At 40.5% G+C, this 11,539-nt stretch overlaps 2 protein-coding genes across 4 annotated transcripts in view; both read right to left on the bottom strand.

The window, feature by feature from the left end:
- Nucleotides 1-223: 223 nt before the first annotated feature.
- On the bottom strand, nt 224-10,571 carry si:ch73-40i7.5 (amyloid-beta A4 precursor protein-binding family A member 3). Of its 2 annotated transcripts, XM_037114587.1 has the most exons (12): nt 10,279-10,571; nt 9,995-10,063; nt 8,327-9,350; nt 7,752-7,779; nt 7,493-7,638; nt 7,288-7,374; nt 5,284-5,472; nt 4,303-4,482; nt 2,536-2,748; nt 1,706-1,825; nt 1,453-1,593; nt 224-1,336 (listed from the first exon to the last, which is right to left on the bottom strand). In XM_037114587.1, the coding sequence occupies exons 3-12, from the start codon at nt 9,335-9,337 to the stop codon at nt 1,265-1,267; spliced, it is 2,187 nt and encodes a 728-aa protein (XP_036970482.1). In that variant the 5' UTR covers nt 9,338-9,350; nt 9,995-10,063; nt 10,279-10,571; the 3' UTR covers nt 224-1,264. The 2 variants fall into 2 exon arrangements, with proteins under 2 accessions (XP_036970482.1, XP_036970481.1); XM_037114586.1 differs by lacking the exon at nt 9,995-10,063 and having other exon boundaries at nt 10,279-10,570.
- Nucleotides 10,572-10,994: 423 nt separating this feature from the next.
- Nucleotides 10,995-11,539, bottom strand: part of pex11g (peroxisomal biogenesis factor 11 gamma) — a 3,950-nt gene continuing 3,405 nt past the window's right edge. For both annotated transcript variants that reach the window (XM_037114613.1, XM_037114612.1), the window contains exon 5: nt 10,995-11,539. This exon is cut by the window's right edge and continues 673 nt beyond it. The gene's annotated coding sequence lies outside the window, so the exon portion shown is untranslated.

Genomic DNA, 11,539 nt, shown 5'->3' with positions numbered 1-11,539 from the left:
ACAGCAAGTGTGAGCGGTACAAGATCCCGCCCATGAGCGACGCTGATTGGTCGAAGTACATTCCAGGGGCGGGGGCCGGTCAGCCGGTAAAGTATCTGATTGGCGTTCGTTTATGTTTTGGTAAATTAAGACGGCTGATTGGCCAGGCATTGACAGACCTGTATTATCGACATGCTCACAGTGCCTTAGATAATAACTGTCCCATACCATGATAATACTCACATAAATAAAAGGCGTTACTTTATTAGCACAAGCAGTATTTGAATACATTTTATACTTAAGAGTGTGAAAATATTAATGACATTACATTTTCAATTATTACATTTTCTTATAGAACTGTGCTATTATCAATTTAATGTCAGCTTTTTAAAATACATTTATTGCAAGACAGCATCAAGATCTTTAAAAATGTAGATACACAGTAGCTGTAGCTCATACCTAAAAAGGCATGCAGTTTGTTTTAAAAATGACTTAATATTATATGTATAGCCTATAACACAAAAGCAAATTTGCACCTTGAAACTTGTTCACCAACCACCAGCTGTCAATAAATAAACATCAAGAAGATATCTTACAGATCATTTTAATGAACATCCCGAACAGCAAATTCTTAAAAATATATGCATCTGTCTATCAAAAAAGGCAATTACCTTTAACCGTGCATGATATCTGCTACCTGTCAGGCACAGTGAGGGAAGCGCTGTGTGAATGAACCAGAGCACTTGACTACATTGCGCTCTCTGAAGTGACTGGCAGACACTTGTTGATATGCATGTGTACGTGACGGACTGGAAGTACATCACAATGAAATACAGAGACTCTTCGTCCTGATTCAATAAGGTTTCCCCTACAAGCACGTTCAGATCAGGCACATTGGCAACACACCGGGCAGGAAGACCACAGACTCTTCAGAACAGAATACTCAGCACCATCACCACCATGTAAAAGTTAGTGAAGTCAAAAAATATTCCACTTAGGAATTATTTCATTTTCGCTACTGCCTGAAATGTTAAATATCAGATAATATAAAGTGAGAGCTACCATCTATCCCTGTCACTTTAAAATATCTTTCAAAATAAAATTCCAATGTACTTTACATCTCAAAAATAATATATAGCTAGACTAGTTTGTTGCATTCAGTGGTGTGACAAACAGCTTGTGATATGCTGTGTGATCAATTGCATAATATTTTCTGAGTTTGGCAAAAAAGTTCATGTAGCTTGAACACTGCTGTTTTTTTTGTCCTTGATGCGGCAGGAAGTGCTCAAAGGAAAACTGGCTGCTCTTGTCCTGTTAAGAGTCGATACGTTGAGGCTGGCATGGTCTTCAAGTGAATCTGTACAGAGAGACCAAATTTAAACTTAAAACAGAATGTCATCAGCAGCCTGTGAGATGTTTATGATAAAGTAAAATCGTATTGTGCCTGTAAGGAATCTTTTCATCCCTCCTCACCTCTCCGACAGCATTTGTCAGGATCTGGATGATCTTGTCGTGCGGTGTTGCAACAACACTCTGCCCGTCGATCTCGATGATGCGGTGCCCGACACGAATGCCTCCTCTCTCTGCTATACCGCCCCGCATCAGACTGCAAATCTGCAACAGAAAAAGAGAAGTAATTTTTCTGAAAATAAACAGACATGTGAGCTAGTAAGTGGAACTTAAGATTGTCAAGTGTGTCAACAAGAAAATATAAACATTGACTTACAATGCCGTCCTCAACACTGAAACCCAGCTGAAACTTGGGATCAGGCCTTCTGATAATCGCCATGGTTACTGGGGGGCAGTGGACGATGCTGAGCTTTACATACTTTTGGCTTTTCAAGTCCTGAAAATAAAAACAAACCTCAAATTATAACGTTAATGTATGTTTAATGTTAATATTCAGTTTCATCTGCAAAAACTTTGACCAGACTTCTACATTATTTCTTTGTGAATAAATGATGACACAGTTGCTGTCTGCTGGTTAGTTATCACTCAGACTTTCATCTTCACTTCCCTGTGCTTCTTATATATCTTAAACACAAATGCAGTGCAACAACATGGTAATATACAGCCTCACAGACTGCCATAAAAGTTGACCGACACAACATTATACACATCACATAATAAAATTCGGAGCATGGCTTTATGCAGGTGTTTAGAATGCTGTGTCCACCACAGGTAAATGTTTCAAAGTTTCTGCTGCACCATGACAAGATGAAACTCTTCAAAAGAATAAAACAAATGAGTAACAGCACCAAATACTTTAAACAAGTGGTGGATACAGATGTTGGCCTTTAAACCCCAATTAATTAATCTCAACAATACTGGTGTTAGTATGCTCACACAGCATAGCAACACAGTGCCATCTAGTGCAAAATCAAGAGAGTAAATCACTCAAGATCATGTGAGCATCCAGTGTTTACATTCTAAGCATTTTTTCAGAAGCCGCATTTAAAATTCTACCATAAGAATAGGAATAATAATAACTCTTTGTGTTTGTTGATATAATAGTTTTTGATGTTAAATCACGATGACTGTAAGCCCCCGTCTTACCCGGATGATGTTCTGGCAGGTGGTGATGGGCAGACCCACCATGCTGGTGTTGTTGACGGACATGATGCGGTCACCGATGCTCAGCTCGCCACTGCGCTCGGCTGGACCTCCGTGAAGGAGGTTGGCCACCACCACCGTTGGAAGGATGGAACCCCACCCTGACTCCACCACTGCCAGACCCAAGATCTCTCCAGGAGCCTTGGTGATTACCACCTGAACCACAGACACACACGGGAATTAAGTGCTTTCAGCCAGTTAACCAATTACCTCCATACAAAATTATTTTTTTATTTGTTTTTGCATCATTTTACAGGCAGATGTCGAATATGGCCAGGGTAGGTGATAGGCCAAAGACATGTAAAATTTTCTTAACAAAGATTTCTTTCTCTGTCTCCTGGACAGATGTAACTGAGTGTATAGTGAACTCTGGTACAGCTTAGAAATGTGTCAAATGAACAGCTCTAACGTCCAAATCAAACAATAAATACAAGCAAATACACATATCATTGCACACAATCAGTCTCTCGTTAGCTGTGAAAATATCAGGAGAGGAGCAGGAGGATGGTCAAACATTAGAGAGGCAGTATGAGAGAACAGTGTGTGGAGCAAGAATCTTTTTACATGTAATGCAGTAAAATAAGTGTTTATTTGGACCAAACAAGTATTTGTTGATGTCAGAACAATGGAACGACAAATCAAGATTTGTTTGATTTGATTTTTTTTTTTTCCATTTCTGTCGCAGTTTAAATGAAGTGTATATCAAGATGATAAAGTCCCTGTTTTTGTAAAGAGAGTCTAGTTAAACAAAAAAGGATTTAACTCTCCAACAAAATGGTAATCTGGTCATTTAAAGTTTTAGATGCCTCCTGCTCCAGCATACCTGATTGAAATGATCAGCTTGTCATCACAGTCTGCTTAAGCTTGATAATGACCCATTCATTTGAACCAGGTGTGTTGGAGCAGGGAGCATCTTAAATATGCAGGACAGGAAGCCCCCAGGAACAGGATTAAAAACCCTGCAATACAGATAAACCTTATTGAGTAAAATCCTTTTTGCAGCTCTCACGAACTCCACGATGGCCACGAATGAATAACACAGCTGTATAACATTGATGTCAGAATTATTGAAATGTTGACACATATCGTTTCTAATAATTTGAAATGGTTCAAATACTCGTTTTCCACAGCATGGATACACCTGTACCACTTGTGCTTTCTCGCTTTCCTCTCTAAAAGCAAGTTGACACAGGAACCGCTGCAGTGCCCTAAAAGCCACGCCTCCTCTAGCACTAAAACAACACAAACGTTAAGTGTGTGTGTCTAAGTGTTGTGTCAGTTTTCCTCTGTGTTAAAGAACATCAATATTTTTTACAGTATTGATCGAAGTTTTAAATTGCAGTATTGTGACAACATTAGTGGAGATATTTTCCATAATGTTGTCAGACACTTACAATAACAATCTGAGCCTCTCAATGAAAGAAATCAAGCACTTTCAGTGGCCTCATTTTACAGTCAAAGTTGCCCTCGGGGACTTGGACAATCAGCCTTTCTCACTGGTGCCAGCAGAGACGATTTACTGATCTATTTGTCATTTATACAAGAGAATACTTAAACATAAAGCCCATGTTTAAAAATACCAGAATTCTCCTTTAAAGTTAAACGTCAATGCATTTAACCACTACACCTCGTATGAGTCCTCTCACATGTGCCCTGTAAAATACTTAATATCATCAAATTGAATGACATCTGTTAATGGACACTGCTTACATCTCGGATGTTCTGAGAGTCGGAGAAGTGGGCCAGGTCTCCGTTGTAGAGCTCCTGACTCTCCAGGTATTCGCTGTACTCTCCAGGCTTCAGATCACCAGCCTTGATGCCATTGGCCTGAAGAAACTGCTGGTAGGCTACTCCAAATGCCTGACCTATAGCCTGGGCTATGGTCTGAGCCTGGATGGAGAGACAAGGTGTAGAAAAAGAAACAGACTTAGGTTTCAACACTGTTATCATGTCTCCAGGGAGGTTTTACATATTCCTCCTGCACTTTTCTACCCTCCAGTTTTATATAAACAAATTAACGCTAATGAACGGTACATTTGAAACGTGTCACACCCTAAAACTAAAACATCTGAAAAAAGTTCCCTACTTTTTCTAATTTTCATGGCTATTTGTGAAATTCACCTGCTTTGTTGCTTCCACCCACTGTAAAGCTTTTCATATAAGCAGATCTAAGTTGGGAAAACCTAGCAGTAAATGCAGTGGCCTCATGGCCTTCAGTATCCCACAGCTAATTAGTTTCTAAAAAGAAACTCTTCCTCCTCCTATTCAGTCTTGCCAACAGGGTGAAACTGGGACGACAGCCAGACCATTTTTACATTCAGAAGAACTTGCTGGCTGTCTGGGGGAAGGAAACCAGGCCAAGCTGGAGCTGAAACTGTTGTCCGGCTGAAAAAAGAGCACATTTGATCTGAGATGTGGTGTTGAGGGGATCAAAAGACGCTTAAATAATGTCCTGAATTGTGAGCCCATTTGTGGGCTTTGAGGCCAAGGGCTTAAGACTAGAAGTGAACTGACACAATGAAGTTGTGGCCACTACCAAGATCATAAAAGCTGAGCAGCAAACGCTTTTTTTTTTTTTTTAGGAACCATCCCACAGCTGCTGGTCTTCACAATATGAGAGCTGACGAGTCAAACACACTATTAAATAAGATGTCAGACTAGTTTTCAAGACCCTTCAATTTCCTAACTCACATCTTCGGAGGAGAAGACGTGGCAGATCATTAGGCACTTCTTCTGAGGCCCGGAGGAGGATGAAGACGGAGAGCTAGAGACTGAGTCACCATCCTGGCCTTTACGTTTCCTCCGTGCCATCAGGACCACAATGTCACCGATGTCTGCAATGTAAGAGATCATCTGCAGGGCGTGATCCATCATGGCCTCCTGAGTGGGATTGAGAAGTCAGGGTTATAATAATATCAGAGAAAGACAGGAAGGTCTGGTTTTGTGAGTTAGTTTTACTTTAAACAAGACTGCCACACCTTTATTCTATTCCCTATTCATCAGTTCTTATTGCCTGCTTCATTAAATCTCACTGAGGTATTCTAAGACACTTTAATATGAAGAAAAGGGCAAAAAGCTGCAAAAAAGCATGACTTAATGAGCTCTGTTGATTAAACACTTTTGGGATTTCTCGTATTAGAAATGTTGCTGTTGAGTATCCTTTATATGTCATTAAATCTATTAGATCTGAGAAGCTAACATGGCTTTTAATGCAACAAACAGGGAGAGAAAAGATTTCTGCTCAAAACTTGATACAGTAACAATTATGATGCAGGCAGCCTTCCCTTTAAATACAAGTTATAAATGAAAAAGTCAATTTCAAACTAGTATGAGATGCAAAGAATTAATTAAAAGATGTGGCTCAATTTGTCAAGATTGTTATTTTTGTACAAACCCAAAAAAGTGATAATTTTATATCCATAAATTCGGTGCAGTGAGGAGCAATGAGCCATGCACCGTGGGAGCTGGCAGTAGATGACCGATGACCCAGTTTGACTCTTCCAACAATTCAACCGCAACGAAGGAAAAATAGACTCTACTGTCTATAACTGCACCATTACTGCAGAGCTCTTGTATCACATCACTACACAGTCCTATTTTAAGTATTCTTGCTGCAAGGGCTCAGCTTGAGGGTGAAATTTAGCAAGTGCAATGCTGCTTAATAAGTGTTAACTAACGTAAGTTTATACAACCAAACATGAAACCGAAATCTAATTATTCAGGCAGTCAAAATAATTGGACCTGGTTCTTTACTGACTAGGAAAATTCACAGGAACAGCTGCTCCACGTGGGAACAATAACGTGGAGAATCTGCCAACAATGTGTTATAATTCATCATTCATCGTGTAGATCAATTTTTTGCTCACATGTAATTTGTAATATGTTATCATATGTTAAGTATTAGTTTCTGTCCACATAAAGTGATCTAGATCAGTTAGAAAAGTATGTCATTAGTATTAACCCTGATAACAAGTCAGGTTAGACAATATTTTAGTGAGGGGAATGTAATTGTGCAGCATCAAGTTTGGGCTAAATGACTTTGTATGTTAAAGCTTCAAATCTGAAACAGTCATAAAACCTGTTGGTTAAATTCTTTAACAATGAATGTTCTTTTTCCACATAACGACTTAAAAGCTCACGCAGACACTGACATGGGACCATGTGAGGAGCGTGTGACTGCAAGATTAATCACAATAACAAAAGATGGACTGTCATGTCAGACATCTAAGCTGTGCAGAGTTCCCCAATTAAAAAAAAAAAGTAATTATGCAACTTTTCATTCACTCCTCCACTCAAACTGTTTCTTCACTTCAACCGCAAATACATAAAAAAAAATATAAAAATATTCCCATTTATTTCTGGATGAAACAAGTTGAGGTTAATTATTTTATTTGACATTTATCTTATTTTATTCCTAATCCCAAAGTCATCCATAGCTAAAGCTAACTTATTATGTTTCACTTGTATCCTCTATCAGCATTTATTAGCTCAAAATCCAAAAAACTAGATGTAAATGTGTCGCATTTACACTTTAGAAAAGTGGTTGTAAAGTAACTACTGATGAGAGTGAAACACTAAACATCATGTACTACGGGCAGTGATCACAACAAAAACCCTGAATGTAGGGAAAGGAAATGAAAACTATGCAGTAAAGACATTCACACACATTTTTCTGAGTGGTTAACAAAAACATACCTGCGTGTCAGCGTTGAGCACTTTGATTCGCTGGGTCGAGATAAACAGATCCACCTCTGTCATTGGCTGAGACTCTCCCTCCGGAGCCTGAGAGACACAGAGATTCACTGATATCAGATGTGTTGACCTATTCTGATGACAACAACTTCAAAGTATTTTCAGTACAAAAAATGCCCAGAAAGCAAATTTGCTGTGGAAAAAACACCTTTATGCGGTCCACAGCCTCCTGAGCTTGGGCCATGCGGGCGCTTGTAGACGGGTTCTTCTCTGATTTGAGCTGAGTGGATCCCAGGTACTTAGCACCGAATATCACTCCCTCCAGCAGGTCTTCAGGGTCACATGGACCAGGCACTGAAGAGTAATACACATTTACGTAAACACAATGACTTGGCACCATTTCTTTGTGACTTCTGGCACAGATAAAACCTTTCTTGATGATGAAAAAAGTGTGGGAAGTGACTCACCGTCTTTATACGAAGGATGATCAGCACTCTGCAATGACAGCAAAAAGAGGAATTAATGAACTGTCGATACTAAATTGCATCTAGAACATAAAGAAAGTAAAAATGTCAATGATTGATAAGTGGATCAAGAGAATTTAAAAAGATTTGTGCAATTCCTTTATTGAGTTTGAGTTGAAAAGGACAAGCATTTGCTTGTTACAGCATCACAAACACCAACCTTATTTCTTTAGATAGTTTCAAATGCCTATTGTTCAATGTTCTGCAGTCTGAATGTAATTGTCAATGATCATATTGTGTATGTTTATTCATGTGTTTTGTAATCAGGGTGTCAGTGGAAAAGAGCGCCTGCTCTATTGAACTCTCCTGAGTAAATAAAGGATTCAGTTAAAAAAAAAAAAAAATCCTCACGATATCTTTCTTTTCTCGTTTTTACAGCATTGTTTTGTTTATATTAGCTGCTTATCATACTGTTCAGATACATTGGTAACTTGTGATGATTATCGTGACTCATCCATTTTGACACATGGTTCTTCTGTAGTGAATAAACTTAATAAATTGACTAGTTTGGAGTTTACCTGCTCGCTCTCTGCAGCTGCCTCCTCTTCTTCCGGAGGCTCCTCGCCCAGCTTCATCCACACTGGCTCAGGATACTCCTCATCCGGCAGGGAGGAGAGGGAGTCCTCCTTGTGCCGCCGCCGTTGACCATTCCCACGGTGCCCCCAGAATCGCTGTGCGTCATCCTGGCTGTACGAAACTGACACCACAGCATCCATCTCTCCTCTGTGGGATGGGGAGGTGGGATGGTGTGTGGCACTGATCTCTGTGAACTGCAGCAGCCCCAGCAGGTCTCTCTGGTGGCTCTCAGAGAACAGCAGTCCCGTCGTTTCAGTGCTGTCATCTGTTATAAGGGAGGGAGCGCACGCATCCAGCGCAGACCGGCTGGGGTACTGATGCTGGACAGGGTGAGGTGGTGTCTGTCGGCTAGGGTGAGGCTCTTCCCCCATCAGCTGGAGCTGGTTGAGGAGGCTGTGGATACGGCTGTGGTCTTCATCACCTGATCTCCTGTTAGCAACCTCAGCCTCCTCTTCAGTTACTCTACTCTCCTCACATAATGTTCCCTCTTCCTGGTATTCCCCAACACCCTCCAAATCCCCTTCCTCTTCCTCTACAGCTCCAACCTCTTCTTCCAATTCCTCCCCATTATCTTGGACTGGCTCTGCGCTATTTCCGACAAGCTCCTGCTGGGACACATCGAGTGAAGCCACGGTGTCACTCATGTTCAAGGGTAGTAATACTGGCTCACCTGGACTGGCCTTGTCCAGATTTTCAACAGAGGGAGGGAAGCCGGGGTCATCCAGGTCGTCTGCCGTGCCCGCCTCACTAGAGGAGTCAGACCTCCAGTCTAACGGAGGAGGCTCGATTGGGTTGTAGGAGTCCAGATCCTCCGTCTCCGAACCCGGCAGAGCTGCCGCAGTCTGTCTGGTGACCTCAGCCTCAGAGGCTCCACCAGCAGGTAGGCTGGCAGGACAAAAGAAGTCTGAGGAAGGGGACGCTGATGGATCAGCAGGCCAGACATCTAAGTCCATTCTGAACGAAAGCCTGTCACAGGAAAAAGTGAGATTACAGTGCAGCAGTCAAATTCATAAAAAAAACGCAATTGGTGCACTGCCATTAAAACAAAACAATGTCTCACATAGCGTCTTAAGTATCAGTAGACTCCCTTGAGCTTTAGTGAACTAGCACTATCTGTATAATAATCAGACAGTCATTTGTCGCTATTGCCCCATCACAATCGAGATAGAAAAGGCAGCAAAAGCTCAAAGTACATGGACAGCATGTACAATGTGTAACAGCCCAAAAGACCCCACAGGACTGTCAGTCAGTTACTATTACATAGACATGAATAAGTCATAGAAATCGATTGCCTGGGGAGCAGTGCACCGCGGGAATTCCGTTCCCCAAGGTAACAGATGGCGCATTCCAGGCTTCATTCAAAAGTCTGCATTTTTTCAAAGTATTCTGAATTGGTAAACGTAAGAGTCTCTTGAAACAACATTTAAGAATAATATGACAAATCAGACATGTCTGCTGGTAAATTCGGCAAATAACTGAAGCACATAGGATCACAACACAACAATACTGTCACTATCATTCAGAAAAGGTTGGATGTGTGACTTCTACATGCTCAGAAAATGAGACTGAACTGTGAACTTGCGTTGATGGAATTTGGAAATTGCTCATACCTCTCCCCTAAAGGCAGAAAACAGCGGGGCTAAACAATGTGGGGCAGGAGACTGGGAAACTAACGGTGTCTGTAATCAGTCAGAAAAACAAAAAACAAAAACAAATTCTGAGTAACGTTTCAGTTTTACACTTTGAGTCAATAAGCCTAGTTTGGCTAACTAAAGTAGCTCCATGCTAACTAGTTAGCCAATTCCAAACCGCGGCATCCAAGGAAGAGCTCACTTACACCATATGTCATTTCTATGTAATCACTGTTTGAAGCAGCATAAGGAGCAGATCTCACCTGATGTTTGAGGTCTTTGTCAGCTTCTTTGTGCCCACACAGAGACTCCTGATGGTGCCACGACAGAGAAGTTGACGTGGTTCGGGATTTGAGCCTTTTCCAAAACTTTAGCGTTGTTTTATTCGTCATACTAACAACCGCAGCACAGTTGGATGTGTTAGGTTCACATGATTTAAGTGTAAAAAAAATAAAAAAAGTCACAGTGTAAGTCAGAATATTCCTGCCATTGTTGCTGTTGTCGACTGGACAGCATTTAATTATTCGCTGACTCTAGACTTGTGCTGCGTTCACGTGCTGTTGTAGATTCACCTTTCGCCTTCAGTCTCTTGGTTTCCTCTTTCTATTCTGCAGAACTACACATGTGACTTAACCACAAAATCTGTTGATTACACATTCCCCAATACCTAGTCACAAACTAACCTTTATTTAACTGAAAATGTTTTCTAGTAACAGTTTTTTCTATTTTGACTTTACACAACCGATACTTGATCTAACTTAGCTATTCTACGTCTTGATTCATAATTTAAGTCAGGGAAGATAACATGTACTAAACCCTTCTCTTACAGAATGAAAAGAAGTATATGAATTTAAGTCAATTCTATGAGCTCAATGTGCTTTTCTCTCAATTCCGATCTGTCCGTAAGCACTTGAAGGCATCGGTTTCAAACGTCATACTGAACCTTGCAGACCTGCTTAATCAAACATCAATAACATGATCCAAGTGATGACAGAATTCAATTTATTTAAAAAGTTCATTAGTTTACATAATCTGCAATAACTTTACACACAATTCAATTTACATATCAAGCAGCTTTTGACCAGTAACACAGACTGTTTCTGTATAAAGTCAGTGTTGTCTAGTTTGTTTGTTTTGTAGTGATTCTTTAATGCAAGATCAGATTTCCGCAGATAATTTCGCCAGTTAGTGCAGCCACAACACCTGAGTGAAACCAGTGAGTTGGTCTTCCAATTATCTAACAGAAATCAATTTGTTCTTGACTGATCCCTGTAGGCCACTCCTAAAAATCATCGAAAGGCTTGGACCTAATAAAAAAGAAACACTATTAATTACTAGGCAAACGGAGTGTGTATCTAAGGCAACAATTTGCTGATCTTTTCACATTAAAACATTCTTGTCATTCTGTATCTCTTAAAATCACCACACAGGTTGGATTTCTTAACATGACCATTATTAACTAAATGTATATTGACCTCAGTGTCTCGTTGCTTCTTCTCTGCACACAAACCTGTTAAACCTGGT

This window comes from Acanthopagrus latus, chromosome 11 (genome assembly GCF_904848185.1).
Source record: "Acanthopagrus latus isolate v.2019 chromosome 11, fAcaLat1.1, whole genome shotgun sequence".
Classification (NCBI taxonomy): domain Eukaryota; kingdom Metazoa; phylum Chordata; class Actinopteri; order Spariformes; family Sparidae; genus Acanthopagrus; species Acanthopagrus latus.
The sequence above is the reverse complement of the archived record's forward strand: the minus strand, read 5'-3'. Positions and strand labels throughout refer to the sequence as shown.

Bases quoted from the DNA above. Each gene is read 5' to 3' on its own strand.
- si:ch73-40i7.5 (XM_037114587.1), bottom strand. From the start codon at position 9,337: ATGGACTTAGATGTCTGGCCTGCTGATCCATCAGCGTCCCCTTCCTCA. The intron at 5,473-7,287 runs GTATGTTTTTGT...AATCCCACTCAG, and splicing joins TGCTCAACGCTGACACGCAG to GAGGCCATGATGGATCACGC. The intron at 1,594-1,705 runs GTAAGTCAATGT...TTTCTGTTGCAG, and splicing joins TCAGTGTTGAGGACGGCATT to ATTTGCAGTCTGATGCGGGG.